General features: G+C 37.9%; 1 protein-coding gene across 2 annotated transcripts in view; it reads left to right on the forward strand.

Moving 5' to 3' along the window:
- UBE3A (ubiquitin protein ligase E3A) overlaps positions 1–20357 on the forward strand; it is a 95041-nt gene that overhangs the window by 20434 nt on the left and 54250 nt on the right. The window contains exons 2-5 of one of the 2 annotated variants that reach the window (XM_069072954.1): positions 7475–7536; positions 10061–10180; positions 12082–12277; positions 13656–13700. In XM_069072954.1, coding sequence (XP_068929055.1) covers positions 13699–13700 — 2 coding nt within the window. In that variant the 5' untranslated portion in view covers positions 7475–7536; positions 10061–10180; positions 12082–12277; positions 13656–13698. The remainder of the gene's footprint in view (positions 1–7474; positions 7537–10060; positions 10181–12081; positions 12278–13655; positions 13701–20357) is intronic. The other variant, XM_069072953.1, reaches the window with a different exon arrangement.

Below are 20357 nucleotides of genomic sequence, written 5' to 3' on the forward strand. Positions count from 1 at the left end.
TATAAGTTGAAAATTTGTATGTCTCCACAGATATATTGCAAGAAATTTGATTTTACGTGGCAAAATTAGCCATGATTTATTTGCTTAAATTGGCATAATTTTGGGTATAAGGGTTGGAAGGCATGTAACATAAGGTAAAAAGAGCCTAAACTAATTTGAATTCTAATACTAAAATGCCCAGAGGATTATCTTAAAAAATCATTCATCGTTGTGACCAGATGGCATCCACGCAATAATTTTGAAGGCACCGAAGGATGAAATTGTCGAACTTGCTGGCCAAAACATATAACTTGTCATTACACACTGTCACTGTACCAGAAAATTTTCATATTGCCAAAATAATTCTCATTTCTGGGGGAAAAAAGTTAACCCCCTAGAGCTTCAAAGTATATTGCCATAAAGAACAAGCTTTTAATGATAAAGAGGAATTTTACTGAACACTTAAGCCACCATTAACCAATGGATAACGTTGTAATGAGGGGAAGGCATATCAATCTGTTAAATTCTCTGAAGGTTGTAAATGAAGGTGTGAATAAGGAGAAAAATCAGTGAATTTGATTTATGTGTACTTCCAAAAGACCTTTGACAAGCTTCCATACCCACGACTCTTGTGTATGTTTTAAGATATGCATGAATGGAGAAGAATTAAAATAGTGAAGATGCTGGTGGTCAGAATTACTGGATCACAAATCCTAGAGCAGGAAGAAAACTCTAGCCTAACTCCCTTCTATTAAGAACAAGGAGGCTGAGTCCTAGGGAGGTTTAAGGACTTGCCCAAGCCCACTCAGCTAGTGTCCAAGGTGGGATCTTAAACCCAGGTTCTTGACTTAAGACTAAGTGAGCTTGCTGCCTCCCTAAGAGTTTTAAACATGAAAGATCACTTATTACTCAGGAATCTATGGTGGCTTTATGTTTTGTCAGTTCTTTTCTACATGGCCTAACATTGAAGAGAGCTCTCTGCCCAACATCCATCTTTACTACAACCTGCCACTATTTCCAGCTTCATCACTTAACCAGATGTCCCCTAAATCCCTCCTACTCCAGCTAAATAAATCATCTTACCCTTCCCCTCTGAACAACTTGCCAGTTTCTAACTAACTATACAGATAGGCCATTCTTAAATCTGGAATAAACTCCCCACTCTTCTTAACTAATCCTTTGTCTGTCAACTTCAAAACCTGGCTTAAAATTGATCTTTCCTAAATGACTTCTGCGTTAAATCCCATCAAACTAATACCACTTTTACTTTGTATTCTTCACCATTTAGTTTATACTTTATTCTGTAGTAAACTTATTGAGCATGGTCAAGGAATTGTATGTTCCATTTCATCAAGTGGACTTGATAACGGGAATAAACCGATTTCCAGTTTTCAAAGAATTGACCTATAATCAAATGCATGTTTTATTAGCAATAAGTAGATGTTCACGATTCATCATGAGATAATAGAGAACTGGCCTCCAAGTCAAATAGACCGACTTGGGTTCAAGTCCCACCTCTGACATGTACTGGCCATGTGACCTTGGACATGTTACTCAACCTCTCGTGTCCCAACCTATTCTCTAAGACTACAAATGGCAGAAAAGTTTCTATGAGCTCCTCACACCAATGAAATCACATCCATATTTTAAAAATTGAAGTCAGTGTTTGGTTTTCCTTTGGTTTGTTATAATTGAGAAGCATTTCATATTTTTGCAGTGTCCTAGATTGTCATAATGAAAATGAGGTGTAGTATTGGTGAATTACAAACATTCTAGTTGTTAAAACATTCTTTTTGAAAGAATGCCCAATAACAGAGTCTGCTCTACTTCAGCTGTTGAGAGCCGTGAGGATATATTTCTGATGATCACTCTGAAGACTGCTGTAATCATCCGGTGCTGATTTTCCTGTCTCCAGTCTTTAACCACTCTACTCCTTATTGAACACTACAGCTACATCAGTTTTCCTAAAATGTCATTCTCACATGAGTTCTTCCCTTAAGAATTCACACTCGATAACGTTTTGATGTGTTTTGCTTGACTATACTTATTTGTCAAGGAAGGCTTCTATTGATGGAGGGGGGGATGGGACCAGCATAATACTGGTGATGAAAAAAAAAGTGATGAGTATCAAAACGTTTTTGAAATATACAGAAGAAAATAAATTCAGAAAGGGACACAATAATAATTAAATTTAATACATACTTTTTAAAATTTGCACAATATAGACTCTTTGTTTTTCTTCATATGCTGGAATGTTAGTTGTTGATTGTGAAATTCATAAAGGAAAAGAAAAATAAGAACCGTAGCCATAGCCATGCTTCACTTTCACACCCGTCCATCCTTACTCCCTCTTCTCTACCTCTTGCTGTAGGCACAGCAATCAAATCAGTAGTAATATGACTTCTGTCCTTGGGGACTCCCAGATCAAAACTCTCTTCCTTGGCTGCTGTTTCTCGATATGTTGTTTATTTCTTATCTTGCCTTCTACATACAAGCTCCTCCAGGATAGAGGATGTCTTCGGATTTTTTGTCTCCTCAGTGTGGCTTAGTGGGTAGAGCACTGAACTTGGAGTTGTAATTTTGGGATACTATGTCTTCACACCTCAACACACCTCAGTTTGAAGCTTGCCAGTGATATTAGTCATATGATTCTGCCCAAGACATTTAACTTCTCTGAGCTTTACTTTCTTCATTTTCAAAATGGACAAACTAATATTCAGTAAATATGACAGAAATAGGATGATAGCTAAAGAAAACGGGGGTTAAAATTGGAGGTGCCCCCCCCCCAGATAGGGGATGTTTTATTAGAGAAGAAGAGCCCTTCCAGAGGGGGTCTGAAGATGCTCAGGATAGGTCTCATAACACAGATGGTCTCCTCGTGGTTAGAAGCAGCTGTCACCTTGGAAAAAGAGGAATCTTTGGTTTCTTCATTTTAAGTCCACTTATGCTGTGCTGTCACATTTCATACCCTGATGAAAACCATTAAAATTCTTGTCAGGCTTTTAACTCTAAATTTATTTGGATGCTTTCTCCATGTAGGCACGTCCTCCAAGATTAAAGATCACAAATCATCCACGCTGTTTTATCCTATATGATTTGTCCATTTTCACCTTCAAATTCTACAAGAGAAAGGTGGGCTCTAACAGTATACTTGGAACCTTCTGATACTGTATAGATCAGTGGTCTCTTAAGTGGGCACCAGTTCTGCTAAAGGGCCATAGAATAACATCAGGGGGGGGGGCTGTAGCTTAACCTCCAAGGGTTATGTAAGGAATTAATCTGCAAATGGGAAAATGGGTCTTTTCACCCCTTTTCTTCCCCCAGCTCATGGCTAACATAAGTGTGTTCAGTTTTCCAGTTATGTCTGACTCCTTATGACCCCATTAGTAGTTTTCTTGGCAAAGATGCTGTCGTAGTTTGCTGTTTCTTCTCTAGCTCATTTTACGGATGAGGAAACTCAGGCCAACAGGGTTGGGTGACTTGCCCAGGGTCACAGATCTGAGGCTGTATTTGAACTCCCCCCCCCCCCAATATGTGCCTCTCAGGGGCCTTACAGCTTTACAGGACCCAGGTGCTTAAAGGCAAAATTCAAAATTCTACACACACACACAACTCTCTCTCTCTGTCTCTCTCTCTTTCTGTCTGTCTCTCTCTGTCTCTGTCTCTCTCTCTCTCTTCCTCCCTTTATATTTCTGTCTTCCTCTGGCTACCCAATAGACGGGCTCATTCTTTTGAGTCTGGGTGAGTAATCTGCAGGTGTTCTCCCTCTGACTTCCCCCAAGCGGTGGTCTTTTTTTGATGGGAAATATAGCACAGGATATGCAGGCGTGGATAGGTTGAGATTACATCATATTTCTCTCAAAACTCCTCCATCTTGTGAACATCATTTTCCTAAGGGCACTACCGTCCTTCCCAGTCTTGTGCGTTCTGTGCCTCTCCATTAGCCTTGCTTCCCTTATCCTCTGTTTCATTCCCCATTAAAAGAAAAGTGCCACTTGGAGAATTTGTGGGGAGGGCACTTTTTTTCTTTTTTTCACGGTGGTGTGTGTGATCAAAAAAGTTGGGAGAACACTATGGATTGTCCATTATCCTCCTCATTCTTGCTATCTTACCAGGCTGCTTAATTTTCTGAGTGCCTTTAACTAAGACATAAACCCAATCTAATATTTTTATCCTATTTCCTTTTTAAGAGATTTAGTTTTATTAGGCCTAGGTATATTATAAAACTATTTTATAATTGTTTAAGATTATAAAGAAAACCAGTTTGCTATTAGCAAAAATGGACTCGTGCACTGTGAGGGACAGAGAAACATTTTTTTTGGTATAATTCAGTATGAGTAACACTCATTTGCATATATCAGTTGGCTGATTTATGTATATATTAAGTCATTGTTATGTTGATTGTTATACATTTGCGTGTACGAGGCCCACAGGCGCCGTTAGATACTTTATTTATAGTTTGGCTAAGATTCACCAAATGAGGTTTGCTTATGGTCTGAGTTTTTAGATCTGTAGGTGTGCTTAATTCAAAGGAATGTTGGGAATATTTTTCCAGTTAATTTTGCTTTTTAAAAATGAGGATAAAACCTTATTTAAAACATTTAAGCATTATCATTAGATACTGATATAAATGATCTCAAGAATAAAGTTACATAAAAAACAAACACCAAAGTACCTTTTCCGTTAGTCCTAATTGTTTTCATTCATCATTTAAGTTATTCCTGGATTTTCTCCTGCTTTCAGCAAGATACTGAGTCTTGTACTTTGAATGATGCAGTATAATTTATAGTGTTGTCCTGTCTGAGGACCTTCCGTGGTATCCCCGGAGAGCTACCCTTGGACAGGTCACTAATGTCTCTGAGCCTTCATTTTACCTAAATCTGCAAGATGGAGAGTTAACCTAGATCTGTGGTTTGAAGCCAGTCTCAACAAGCACACTTTGACTTTTCTCCTTGGGAGGTCAGAAAGGCGGGCTTATACTTGGCTTTCTCAAAGTCTTGTTCTTTCCGCATTTGACTAGTGCATGAGGAAGAAATCCGACAAATGGGCATCTGCTTTAGTCTTCTGGCGTTTGCTCTGTGTTGCGGCTGTGAGAAGTTTGCTGAGCAGTAGTTAGAAGGGACTGACTGTCCCTAAGAAGTCTTGTGATGACCTTTCCCTTACACGCTTTCTCAGCCCCTCTTCCTCTCTTCTTCTCAGTACTTTAGTTGGGAGTTATATGAAATGAAATTAATTTGTGACTGTAGCTGCCATTTACAAGATTAGGTGAAGTTGGTTTTTTTTTCCCCTTTTCTGAAAGACTATCTTCTTTCTCAATACATTTAATAAAATTCTCCATTTTTTCCAGGACATTAAACATGCGTCCCTTAATTAAACAGAACTTGAACATTTTTAAAGAACAATATAAAACAGTTGTTACCAGAGGAGTAATTTTTAAAAGATTAAAAAAAAATGTGCCTCCCAAAGACATTTCAGTAAACTTTGTTAGAAATATATGATCATTTGAGATGCTGGAAGTCTTTGCTGGTCAATTGTACTTCATAGTTTTCAAGTTGTCATTATTTTAATTTGCAGCTAATAGAGTCCACATTTCAAAACCATGTCTGTATGCAAATAGATAAGCATTATTTGTGGTTTAAAAATTTTTTTAAACTTTTTTTATAATTCATTTTTTACTTCCAAATTCTCCCTGTCCCACATTCACTTCCCCTACCCCCTGAGAAGAGCCACTACAAATAGGTGTAAGTCAGGCAAAGCAAATTCCTCTGTTAGGCATGTCTCAGAAATGCGTCAGTCTGCCCGCGGAGTCCCTCACCTCTCTTTCTAGAGGTGGGTAGCATGTTTTATCGTATGTCCTCTGAAATTGTGCTTGGTCGTGCCGTTGCTCAGCGTTCCTAAATCCTCCAAAGTTGTCATCATAGTATTGTTATCATGAAATTGTTCTGGTTATGCCCATTTCATATTACGTCAGTTCATACAAAGTCCTTCCCAGACTTCTCTGAAACCATCCTTTTTATCTTTTATAGCAAATCACATTCCATCACATTCATGTGCCATAACTTTTTTAGCCATTTACAAACGGATAGGTACCACCCCAGACTCCAATTCTTTGACACCACAAATAGCTGCTGTAAATATTTTTGTACATATGGATCCTTTCCCCCTTTCTTTGATCTCTGAAATATAGACCTACTTAGTAGTATTGCTGGGTGAGAGGGTATACACAGTTTAATAGCTTTGGGGGCATAGTTCCAAAATGGCTCCAAAATGGCTAGATCAGTTCACAGTGCCATCATTGGATGTATCAGTTTCCCACAGCCCCTCCAGCGTTTGTAATTTTCTTTTTTTTTTTTTGACCAATCTTTTGGGTTTGAGGTAGTGCCTTAGTATTGCTTTAATATACATTTCTTTAAGTATTAAAAAAAAATTCTATTGCTATTGATAGCATGGATTTCTTTCTCTGAAAAATGCCTATTTATATCCTTTGACCAGTTATCAATTGGGAAATGGCTCTTACTATAAATTTGACTATATCCTGTTTATATCTTAGGAAATGAAACCTTTAACAGAGAAAACGCTACAGAGATTTTCCTCCAGTTAGCTGATTTTCTTCTCATTTTAACTGCATTGATATTGTTCATAAAATCCTTTTAAATTTTACATAATGAAGATTGTTTGTTTTACCTCCTCTGAACTTCCGTCTCTTGTTTAGTCAAGAACTATTCCCTATTCATAGATCAGTCCAGTAATTTCTTCCATTAAGCGTTATTTCTGAAGGGCCAGGTAATCCCTGCCCCACCACAGTAATTTTAGGTTCATTCAAAAGCAGAGCATCACCATGGAAGAATAGAACACTCCATGATGCAAATAGATGTAAAAGGGGGAAACCCCCAAATCAATGAACTTTTGAGACTTTTCAATTCTGAGAAGTTTGCTTTAATGAGCTTAAAAAACAATGTGTTCTCTTTGAAAGACAAGAAGAAATGTAGTTCCTGTTTGGACCTGAATTTTACATAAGCTAGATTCCATAAATCATTGGGTTTTTTGGTGGTTGATTTAGCCCCTTAGAGATAAATATAATTGCAAATGGACAAGTTTCTGTGTATGAACCCTAACCCATTATAAGAAATTGAGAATAAAAGAAATTAAGAACATATCTGAGACAACGAAATTTGAAGTATTAGATATTGCAGAGTCTTTGAATAGTTTAACCATAAATTGTAAAAATAATTCATAATGATGATTTAGGTGATCTATTTAAGGCCTTGTGTATTTTTATTCAGCAGGAGCAGCAGCCAGCATTATAACTTCAGTTTTGTTGCTACACTGGTTAGACAACTTAAGAAATAATCGGGTATATGATATTCACATCAGTGCATATTGCATACAATAAATGTGTATTGATAATTTTATTTTAAATCATTTTATATAATGAAGATAAAGATCATGATTTATTGGTTCAAAAATTTAAATAAGGCATGTTTTTATATTATAGGTCAGGATTCTGTAGGAGCCTGATTTTAGAATTCACATCACCTGAAGTACTAGAGAAATATGGTATGTTTCTGTTTTATGTTTTATATTCATATGAAAATAAGATCTCATTGTCAGCTCTTGACTACGCTTGTGTCAGTATTTGAAGATTGTCACAATCATAATGGGGCATGGAAATAAAATATTTATTATACCTCTTTTGGACTATATGCTCAGTCCCTTGGGGATGGACACAGAGCAGTTTCTTTTATTTAAAAAATAAAATGCCTGTGAAATGAGAAGGGAGCTATACCCAAAACGTTTGTAGCTGCTGCTAAACCATTTACTCTTTAGTCAATTATTTTTGTCATTTGTAGTAAGATAATCCAGACTGAATAATACTTGAGACTTCTGAATCTAAAATGTTGTTGTCTTTTTGGTACCACTCAGTGGATCCATCCTGGTAGCTACTTGAGTAGACTCAAGTGCCCAAGTCCCTAGAAAATGTCTGACTACAAGGTACCCTTGAAAACTCTTGGGGGTTTGATTGGGAGATTTTTTTGTAGTCAGTCTTCAGCTGCTGTTGAGGGAGGTATGATAAACAAACCTGGAAACCTGAGGAGGCTCAGCTCTGTCTGAGTGGTGTATGTCCCTATTTCTTGCCTGAGTGGGTGTATTAAATTTAATTGGAAATTTCCTCCCAGCCACAAACCTGTGATAAGTCTTAGACTTGGATTCCTTGGGGGCCTAGAAATGAATGACCTTTTGATGCCTCTTGGATAGTTGTAGGCTAGTGCTGCCATGCTTTACCCCCTTATGTGTCATGAGTGAGGGCCACACCATCAGCTTCTTTCAGACTGCCAGGCGTCACTTCCGGGTGCCTAGAGCTGTTTTCTCATATGCCTGCTGTAGCTTGGTGGAACAGAGGGAACCTAGCACACGATCAAGGCATCTATTCAAGTAGTGTTGAAAGGTTGCTACTAAGGCCAGCTGTGGTGGTAAGCAGTCAGTTTGGGAAGGAAGGGCAGCATGTAGAGGGAGGAGTGTGTGTGTGTGTACATAGTTTTGTTTTGATGTCTCTTTAGAATATTGTTTAGCTTTTGGACAGTAAGTTTTATAGTTTGCAAAATTAGTGTTTCCTAAAGAGTTTTGCTAACATTTGTCTAACCTACATAAAGTAATCCAAGATAGTCTTTGAGGGCTCCTGAATGTGTACTCAGGATTCATTTATATGTTTATGTTGTTCCCCCAGGTATATTGACTTTTTTCAAAATGTCAGTGTTTATGATGGTCTCCTTAATCTACTACTATAAGTTTTACTTGTATCTTGTCTCCCATACTCTGAACCTGCGTTCATATTTATATGTACAAGCTGTAAGCAAATTATAGACTGACAAGCTTAATTAAGAAGAAATGTAAGAAAAAAGTTAGGAAAGCATAGCTTGAATTATCGCCTCTCTACGTTTATTTTCTAAATTTACATCTCTAATTCCAGACCCTTATTTCCAACTTCCTTTCGTACATATCCCACCCCACTTCAGACGCAGCATGCCCCAAACTGAACTCGGCATCTTTTCTCGAAAACCTGCTGCTTCCGCTAATTTACCTATTTCTGTTGGCTCTCACTCCTTCTCCCAGACATAGGCTCACAACCAGTCACCAGAACCATTATTAAACATGATCTCTCTTTCACCCCTAACATCTAGTTAGCTGCTAAATCCTATCAGCTCTACTGCTGCAATTTCTCTCTCCCTTTCTTCACCTCATGTCCCATTCTTCCAAGGACAAGTTCACACCCTCATTTCTCCTTACCTAAACTATCATATTCCTTTCAGCCTGTAATCTCTCCCCAGTCTGTCCTTCCCCTGATACATCATTTTGTTCACCTGACTGAAAAATCTTCCATTGAGTGCTAAGTAGTTGAGCCTTCTTTTCCTTACATTCAAGACCCCTCAGTATGACTTCAATCCACTTTTCCAACCTTATCGCATATTATTCTCCTTTGTGTGCGCTATTTCAGACAAACTAAACTGTTCTCCGTTTCCCATTCAGCTCCTGGCCTCTCTGATTTCTATACCTATGCACATGGCTTTTCCCCATGGCTAGGATGGACCCCCCTCTCCTCCAAAGCCCCATATCTCTCTCCCTTCCTTTGAAGCCCAGCTCACTTGCTACCTCCTGCAGTAAGTTTTATCTTCTGATTTCCTTGAAATAAAAATGTGCTTTCTGTTCTCAGATATCTCCTAGCATTTTACCCGAAACCTCTCCCTTGCATTTGTCAGCTTCACCTACGGGTTTGTTTACATTCCACCACCACCACTCCCACCCCTGACACCAGCATCCCTGGCTCCCCTTCCCCTCTACTCAACTGCAGTTTCTTTGAAAGCAGGATTTTGTTGCAGCAATCTTTCCATCTCCACGCTTATCACCGCGCCTTATTTAATAGGTGCTCAATAAATCATTGGTTCTGAAAAATGGAAGACTATAATTGGCATTCTCTTACTTAGAAATTGATTGACAAAAGTTTTAAAGAAGACTGCTCTGAACGTTGGATTGGGTTGAAATGCTAACTTGTGAGGAATTCTAATTGAAAGTTTGTTTTTATTAGAGTTATTAAGGCTACGCTCAGCTCAAGTTAGCAACTAGACTGGTGTGACAACCTGTTTTTAATCAGTGACTCAAAGCTGTGATCACCTCGATGTCACCGAATGGCCACAGCTTGTAAAAGGTAACTTTGAATGTTATTTCGTGGTATTTGGTGGGCTATCTTCGTATAAAGTAAGATTATGCAATGATTATTGCTAGTTGTGTGAATAAAAAAATATAAAATTAGTAGAAATACAGTCATGACTGTTGGGCCTAACATTTGACTTAATGACTACCTTTTTCCCTCTAAAAATGTCAGTCGCAGCCATCACTATGGCTGTATGGTTAAACAACAGAACAAAGTATTTTGGTAAGGAAATAATTCCAGATTTATGCCTCGGTAAAAATTTAATTCTGAATGTTATGAAAATAATATTAGAAGGCTTATTAGAAATTTAAACTTTACAATGTACCTTTTATTGGGTGAACTTTTTATTGAAACACTACTCTCCAAATGTTACAGCTTTAATAAAACCAGTGTACTCTTCTCTCCTAGAGAGTTACAGTGGAGGTAGAAGGAGAGGCTTGCAGGATGGAGGACCTGCACCCAGTGTTATTGCAAGTGAGCCTCTGTTTGAATTTGCCAGCTCATGCTGCAGCATTCAGATTAATGGGTGTCTTGTGATCACACCTTCTGCAATCCAAATCAAGACTGAAAGCTATAGCTGAGCGTTTGCTCTGAGATTTTGTGTTGCTAAAACAATTTGCTTTTTGTTAAATTTTATTTTTGAATCTTTCATAATTTTTCACTTAACATTTTTAGTAAGAGTGCCCCAAAAGTAATTTTTTTCCTTTGTTCGTATTTTCTAAGTTTGGTAAAAAAAACAATGTGTGTGTGTGTGTGTGTGTGTGTGTGTGTGTGAGAGAGAGAGTATACACACATACGTACATACACACATCTCTATATGTGCAAATGTCCTTTTGTGTTGTACTCTTGTAACAATTGTAAATACTTCATATGAAAGGATAAATAGCATCCTATTGAACAAACAACAGTTTGATTGAATATTGTTTAATATCATTGCAAGGTGCTTGGTATTCCAGTTTTTGAAAGTTGACCTGACTTGGAAATTTGCATTTTGTTTCCTGTCCTCTCTTGCTACTGGGTTAGAGAATTAATTTATAAAATGTAATGTAAGCTGGGCTGCTAGACACTTAACATATGTTTGACTCAGACCATTTATTTAAATTTTTACAAGGAAAGTTTCTATTTGTTCTGTGGATACTCACTTTTCTTTTAATTAAAAGCAATCGCATTTATAAAATTGAGTAGAAAGACATACAGGATAACCATTTAGTTAAAAGATTTAAACGAAGTCTCTGAAACTGGCATTAATCTGTTCTTGCTTTCTTACTCATCTCTTTTTTGTCTTTTCCCCAGTCTGAATTGCTTTTAAATTAGTCTTTTTTTTTTTTTTTTTTTTTTTTGGTTTTTGGAGGGCAGTTGGGGTTAAAGTGACTTGCCCAAGGTCACAAGGCTAGTAATTGTGTCGAGTGTCTGAGGCCAGATTTGAACTCAGCTCCTCCTGACTCCAGGGCCGGTGCCGCCCCACATTGTTCCTCTCTTATAAATGGTATTGAGCAATTCACTTTGATTTTATGAATGAGTGACATGGCCAGTTTCCAAGACCAAGTTACACAGAACCACCTCGTGGCTTTATTTAGTTGTCACTCACCCCTTCCTCAGTAGAACCAAGAGAAATGGGAAAAGCTAGACCGGAGCGTGCTTGTTAGGTGGTGTTTGACCCGGCTTCCTTCGTCTTCCAGAAGAGCCGCGTCTCGCAGCACTCCAGTGTCTTTGCTTCCAAGCCTTGGGCTTGTTTCCCTCCTTGCTTGTGTCTTTCTACCTTTGCAGTTTTTTCCCCTTTTCTGTGTTCTCTCTGGGTCCTCTCCTTTTCCTTTATTCCTTTCTCTTTCCTGTTAATTTTGAAAGTTCTGCTGCCTGAGTGTTTGCAAGCTTCTAATCTGCCTCTCTTCCCTTAGTGCCAGCAGGTTTATTTTTTGTTTTGCAAGCCTGCTCTGCCTCCTTACACTATGACACCTGATGCTGGAGGGTCGCACTTTCAAAAATGAGTCAGCTGGCACATGGGGTAATCACCAGTGTTTAGCGCTTCTGTCTGGGAGACACAAGTGTGGAAGCGATCTGGGGGTTCTTGCCCACAAGGCTGGTGGAGACCAGGTGTGTCACCAAGGGGATTTGCTTGCTCCCTGGGGGAGAGGGTGGAGTGAAACTTTTGTGTATGTGTCACAGCCAACTCACTGCCACCTCCAGCTGGCCATCAGTTTTGTTCTCAAAGCGATTTTCAGTGAAGCTAAAATTGAGTACTGCCGTAGAAAGATCCTAAAATGAATTCTTGAACTGGGACCTATTTATGCATTCTTGCTCTTAGCAATAGTATGAACAAACAAGGGAAAACAAAAGTTTTGAAAGTCAACTAAAGAGGTATTTTTAAAATAGTTTTAAGAAAAGTGGAAAATGCAGAATTCCTTTTTTCTGGTGGCTCTCATTTTAAGATTCTTCTGATGTCTTTAAAATTTTGAAGTTCAGTTCCTCATTTTTCTGGTTAATTCCTAGGTCAAAACTTGATGCCCCTTTGAAAACTTAGTCTTTGCTTTAAAAAAAAATTTTTTGAGTTTGCAAGTATTGTAAATTAATGTTTACTATACTGTAACATGGTTTAAAACTGCTAATAAAGTGAATATACTTCCTGGAACTCAGCCTATTTTCTAACAGCAACATATAGGGTAAGGAAGATTCATGCAGTCTAGAAATGAACTAGAAAAGGTTGATTTAGTAGACTTGACTTTCTGAATATAGCCAGGTAAAATAAAAATATATGACAGAATACTACAAAGCCACCAGTTGGCCATTTTTGTACCTAGGGACAATTCTCAACTATTTACAGCAAAGTTTGAATCCAACATAGAGTTTTTCTTACCATTCAAGTTTACTTCTGGCTCATAGCATCTCCTGGCACTGCTACTTAGTGTATGTACAAGGAAACCAAAGTAATGTTAATATTGAATAGTCAATAAGAATTAAAAAAAGAATGGTCAAACTGTTATTAGCTGATAACTTACCATATCAGCTGAGATTCCTTTTAGACTGACTTACAGTTTTGGGTTATGCATAAGTGAATCATCCTGTAAGAGCTGTTAGTCAAGACTTGACCCTAGCAGACTTTGCAGTTGTGTATTTTTAGCAAAAATGTTTGTTCTCCAGGCATAATCTTCATTTCTTACTCAGATTTTGATTCTTTATACCAATACAGGATTCCATATGCTATTCTTAGGAAGATAATACACTAACTTTCATTAGATAAGTTATATTTTAAAAATCTATAGTTATGCAACCTCTTATTTTTCCCATGTGTTTGAGTTTTTTCAATATGTATTATAAATTTGAAAATTTTGGCTTTTAGTAGTATGTTGTGACCTAAAGAGTTTAATGTATTACCAAATTTGTTTTAGAGAAATGTTATCTTCCAAAATAATTATATTTAGGTATTTCAGAAAGTAGTATGTTTTGTTTAATGTTTTTTGCTTCCATCTTATAGATCACCAGGAGAACCTCACTCTGACGACATTGAAACTAGCCGAATGTAAGTAAAACTGGTAGTAATTATTTGGGAAATTTAGTGTAATGAGCTTATTTTTATACAGACTGTATCAAATGGCTATTAGTATAAAATATATTTTTTCAGAATTAATTGACTTTATATGAGCTCTTAAAAAAAATAGCCACGAGCAGAAACATGCTCACCTACTTTGCACTTCTTAGCTCTGGCTGCAAGTCATGGAACTTCCTCTTGTAGATGTTAGCACACCCCGAGAGCCCTCCGCTCCCTCACAATTAGAGATGGTAGCAGGTTCTGCAACATGTAATTCTCTGTGGCCTGAATATCTGGTTGTTTCTTCAGCCTCCTCCTTGCATGGTGGAAGGGAGAAATGCAGGAATGTGCACGTGCGTGTGGCTCTAGCGCCTCACATCTCGTTCTTCCACTGGGGAGCCTGGCATCTGCCAGCTATTCAGTGGGTAGGCAGGCAGAGTTTCTTATTCAGTGCAGGTGTGCTATACTCTACAAGAACCAAATGCCTGGATAGGAAAATCTAAACTCACAAGATAAATAAAGGGGGAATAATCTTCTCAGAAAAAAGATTCTTGACTTTATAAAAAGCATTTACCACAGAGTTCAGTTATTGTAACCAACAGCAGTCATTATGCTATGTCGCATTTGCATAGTACTTTATAATATTCAAAGCACTTTGATCTATATTATGGCTTTTAAGTAATAAGCTTCTTGAGTATATCTCATATGATTTGACTTATATCCCTTTCTAGGAGCACAGCTACTGTGTAAAGTGAGATAATTACTGTTATAGTAGTACCTGGTATTACTTATTTCCTGGGGGAAAAAATGAAAACCATAGAGTACAGAATTTGAAATCTGGATGGGACCTGGGAGATCATTTAATCCAACCCCTCTTCCTCCTCTCCCTGTCCCCTCACCTCATTTTACCATCAAGGAAAATGAGGTCGAGTGAATTTAACTGACGTCTGTAAAATCCCACCTGCTGAAGTACCCAGCCCGGGATGAAAATTGAGCTGGCCTGACTCCTGAATACTGAGCTGTGTTCATTGCATTTAATTTTTTCTTTATAACAGAATCAGCTTGGACATAACTTTTTATAAGTATTTAAAATTTAAAACCGATCAATTGCTGAACTTTAAAAAAAGAATTCTTTGTCAAATGAAATTTTCTGTGTTTGGCCTCTGCAGAAAGGTGAAGTTTTTTGCTTGTTCTATTCTCCCTCATGAGCTTAAGCAAGCATGCTTCTGGCCACATAGCTTTCAGTATATCCTGGAAAGTAGATGAGGCACATATAAAACGTGCCTCGGAACTGAGAGATTCGTGCTTCAGGCAGGTGTTGGACTAGATGATTTCTGAGGTCCCTCCAATTTTAAGGTTGTCTGATTTCTCAGTTTTTAAGCAATTGATAATGTTTCATATGAATGCTTAGCATGGCTATTTGAATAAATGCTTTATTTTTCTTATACACTGCTTTACTTAATTATTAAATTTGTTCAAAACATTTTTTAGCCTCCCCTTTTTTTTCATTCCCACTAGAAAATGTCGGAAGAAAATTTCCAAGACCAGGTTATTTAAGTGTTGGGTAAACATGAATAGTTAGAGCTGTCCAAATTAGAGGCCATTCCTTTCAGTCAGCCTAGGCATTATAAAATTATCTTGGGTGCCATTATTTTTTGGTTGTGACTTTTATCTCATACATTCAGTGATTATTATAGATCAAAGAATGTCCCTAGATTACCAGCGTTCTGAAACAAAAAGAACTCCCTCCATGTTTACTAAGACCTTTCCAAGGCCTTCTTACATCATATTCCTCTGATTCATGTCATTTCAGCTAGTTTTTTCATATACTTCCTATCAGCGTTGCCAGATACGGGTAGAGTTGGTCAGCTGACTTTTTTAAGATCAAAATGAAAAAAAAAAACAACAATTTTTTTTTCGTATCAAATAAAAGGTGAAATATGTGTCGTTACCACCTTTGTAAAATGAGGAAGATGAACTGGATGAGCTCCAAGGCTCCTTCCAGCTCCTATAAGCTATGAATCTTCATGTGGAAGAGAGAGTAAACTTCCTCTGCTTGGTCTTGGATAGCAGAATTAGGACCATTGTGTTGTGTAATTTCTGAAATTGCAGATTTTGGTTTAGTGGAAAGAAAAAAATTGCTAGCATCACAATTCAAAAATGGAAAGGATTACCCTGTGAGGTACAGTGAGTTCCCACCCATGGGAGCTGTCCCACAGTCTGAATGGTTACTTGTTGGGGCTGCTTTCAGATGGAATCCAGACATCACCTGGGGCCTGGACCATCAGATTTTTGAAGTCCCATTTGAATTCCCAGGAATGTGAGATTTTATAGTTAAATGGTAGTAATGCCCTTTACTTGGAAAACTGAAGAAATATTCCGTAAGCATCTATTTCTTAAAATGCCTTCTTCATATAAGGCCTTGTGCCAAGGGCTGAAGTAGTTTGAGATTTGGCATGATCCTGGCCTTCATGCACGAGGGCAGTAATACTTTGCTTAGATATATAACACTATATCATAACAGCAGTACATAATTGAGTATAGCACGAACCTAAGGCAGGTGAACTGGATTTGAGGGAGGAGGAAGGATGAACAATGGACCAAGGATGTCAGAGGATTAACATAAGCCAAGGCATGTTGTGCAGAGAGAGGAAAGAGCCTGGCTTGTTGATAGTGTAGCATGTATCAGTCATTCATAACTTTAGCAAGTTAAAGAGATGCGAGCGCTCACTCACACACACACACACACACACACACACGCAATCTCTACCCTCAGGGAGCTTGCCCTTCATCATAGGAGATGTTGTATATATAGGACTTTTGTGTATGTGTGTGTGTGCATATGTGTGTATGCACACACACACATATAAAGTGTATTTACATAGGCACAAGACAGTAAAGAGAGGGAGGGAGCAGGACCAGAAAGGCCTCATGCAGAACGAGGTGCTTGACTTAGTTTTGATGGAGTCGGAGATAGAGATAAGGAAGAATGTGCCCCAAGTTGGGGGGAGATGGGGATGGACATCACGCCTAGTCATGGAGACGGGAACACCAACACGTAGGCTTTGAGTGGATTGCAGAGCGCGTGAAGGATAATGAAGAAAGGAAGCTGGAGCTGACTTGCGAAAAGCACTGCATGCCAAGTAGGGACGTGTTTGAGCCGGAAGATGGTGGGGAGCCACTGGAGTTCAGTGAATGATGGAGTGACGTGCTTTGACTTTTTGTGCTTTAGAGATATTATGCTGGCAGTTATTTAGAGGATAGATTGGTGGGCAAAATGTGGAAATAGAATCGAGAGGACTTGTTATTTCTGACTGAGAGATGGGGAAGAGAAAAAACATCCGATATATCAACATGGGGATTAAGTTTGATGGGCAGGTATGTTCTGTTTTGGACATGAGTTTGAAGGATTATCCCAACATTCGTATGTCAGTGTCTGGGAGGCATTGGGAACATAGGAGTGCACGGACAGGTGAAACACAGTCTGCTCAGAAAGTGGGAGACCCAAACTGACGCTGCTTTATTCAGTGAAGAACGTTCATGTGTCGGTATTGGCGACGTGGAACGAAAATGATCTGGAATTAGTGCGAATACTTCCCCCCGTTACTTCGTGATTGTCATCTCTAGATTGGTACAAAGCAGGGGTGTGCTGGGGCCAGTTCCTACCACTTTACTAGAACCCATTTCAATTTTCAGTGTGAGTATTTGTACTTCTGAAAGTAGCCAATGCTGCAAGTAAGGGCTTGATACACTGTTTTACTGATTGTCTAGACTTGAAATGGCAGAGAAGATGTTAATGCAATTTAAATATAAAAGCATGTCGTGTTTTCAGAGAACTGATTGTTAAACATTTACCAGAACATCCCTGGTATGTAAAGCCTGAAAAAAGGAATGGAAATCGTACACTCAGGTCTTCCTTCTTCTCCCAACACACATTCTCTTCAAGTTTCTTAGTTTCTAAAATTGGAAGTTAGACCAAAGTCTTAATGGTGAAGCACGATAGCAAATCACTGTCCGAGTTATTATTAGACTGTACCTTAGAAGCTCCTGGTTAGAACCAGTTACTCACACAGAAGCTCATTTGTTACAGTTCTCAACTACCTTTGTCTGTGAAAGCATGGCGCCCCTTCTCCATATGCCCATGGATAAGGGGTCATCGTGGCTAGAAATGTTTTACAAGATAATCTTTCCACCAGGGTATTCATGTGCATCATTGCTTTATGTCATCTATATAAAAAATTAGATAGGAAAGAGATGAAGTTTCTGTCAAATTTAAAATGTTATCAAGGAAACCAGGTTTTTGCTATAATAATAAGACATTCAGAGTTCTTAATGTTTACTCTGTAAATGATACTCTTCTAAGTACCATATAAAACTTGAGCTGTTAAGATACGTAGATCTTTTGCTAAAAATAGTTTGAAAGTGATATTCATCCAAAAATCCCAATTCCTTTGTGAAATACTGATACATAGCATTGTTATGACTTTGCTAGATGTAAATATTTAAATTCAGAGCTTTATTAGTTATTTGAGAATCTTGAAAGTATTTCATCACTTCTAAAACCAGTATTTTATGGAAAGTGGGAGAAGTATCCCATGCTGAAGAGTTCATTTTAATTCAACAGACATTTACTAAGCAGCTGCTGTTGCAAATCCCTGAAGTATGTGGTAGAAATACAAAGACAAAAAGGCTGTCTAAGCTCTAAAAGAGATCATCATCATCATCATAGCTAGAATTTACGTAGAGCATTAAGGTTTGCTTTATAAATATGATCACGTTTTATCCTTTCAGCCATCCTTGGAGATAGGAGCTATTATTATCCCCCTTTTACAGATGCTTGCTCTGGGTCACACGTCTAGGAGCATCCACCCAGCAGCCACTGGGGATCGATCACAGCATATACACCAATAAGTAAATACAAGGTGATTTGAAGAGGGACAGACAGAAATAGACATCTAGGGAGGTCTGTAAAGGCTTCACAGAGATAGGAGTCTAGGCTAAGGAGAAGAAGATTGAGAGGAGTGCCTTCCAAACATGAGTGCAGGGTAGCTTAGGAGGGGGCAGCTGGAAGAACTGTTAACATATTCATCACAGCTGTTCTTATGCTTTTGGTATCATTTTTTGAACCTAGGTTTTCAAGTTGTTAATCCAAAATAACTTGGCTTAATAAGCTTTATAGCTGTGAATGTCTACATTTCTGTAAAGTAAAAAATTGCTTATTTTTCTTCATGAAGGAATTGCCTTAATCTAGGAAAAAATTAATGCTTATGGACAAGCAAGTAACTTAATATGGAGTCCAACTTCTTGTTGATAATATTACTCACTTTACATACATTCTTTTTTGATATAATTTTCTTTTTGCTATGTCTGTAGCCCAAGGGGATGATTTCTATAATATGGAAGAAAACTAGCCCCATTTTTTTTTCTGAGATCAGTATAGGTAATCTGGCTTCATTGGTTTGTTTGAAACATTGGGCATTTTTAGGAGCTTATATATAGTGAAAGTTCCTTGAAATCAGGGACCATTCCGTTTTCTCCTTTAGATTTCTACCACCTTGCACAGTACCTGGCCCATAATAGACACAGTAAGTGCCTGTAGATTGATTGAATGTCAGTATAAATACACGTTCCCAGGCAAAATGGAATTCATGTGTGGTTTTTCCACATTGGTTAAGTGTCAGCACTGTTTCATTAGCATAATTATCACCATAACTGCCCATGTGTCAAAGCTTTCTACATTTAATGGAATATAGAAAAGAAAGTGGCCCAAGCACAAGTCCTAGAAGACAGGAGTAATGATACCTCTCTTCTCCAATAGAGGGTGGTAGAGACGTATTACAGAGACGAGTTTGTTCTTGTATGGGTGTGTGGGGTATGCCATCGTGTTTGTGTGTAAGTAATATTTGTAATAGGTAATACGTGTTTGAGTACTGCTGAAAATAAATTGCATGATAATTATGGAAAATGGACACGATGCTAAGTGAACAAGCAGAGAGTTCTGATATTAACATAGTCATATTTTTGAACAGGCATAAGTGGTTTTGTACATAGTTTTCTTTTAAACAAAATAGCAAATAACATTCTTGAATTTGTTTGATAGCCCAGTGAAATCTTTTCATGTTTCTGTAGTTTAGTCAATATTTAAAGATAACAATGGGGTATAATTTTTTTTCTGTTATTTTATATTGACTTTCTTTAAAATTTTTATTTAATTTTTTAAGACCTTAAATACAAACATGTAAAATAAAAGAACAAGAAAAAGCATCATTTAAGAAATTACGAACTGTTAGTGTTGTATTTCAAAGAACTTTATATATCAAACTAAATAAGTTCAATTATCAGTAAATACATGTTAAGCTCCCAATGTGTGCCATGTACAGTCCTAAGTTCTGGGGATATAAATGTTGGGAAAAAGACAGCACCCCTAAGGAGCTTATAATTTTTTTTTTTTAATTTGAGGCAATCAAGGTTAAGTGACTTGCCCAGGGTTACATAGCTACTAAGTGTTGGAAGCAGGATTTGCCACCAGACTTAGGACTGGTGCTCTATCCACTTATACCCCCTAGCTGCCTGGAGCTTATAATCTAATGGGGAAAGACCAGCCCACCAAAGGCTGTCTGGTAGTGCCTCATGCACAGGCATGGTAGA

The sequence above is a fragment of the Petaurus breviceps genome, unplaced genomic scaffold (assembly GCF_028583685.1).
Source record: "Petaurus breviceps papuanus isolate PSGF00001 unplaced genomic scaffold, PetGlider_PUasm1.0 90849, whole genome shotgun sequence".
NCBI lineage: Eukaryota > Metazoa > Chordata > Mammalia > Diprotodontia > Petauridae > Petaurus > Petaurus breviceps.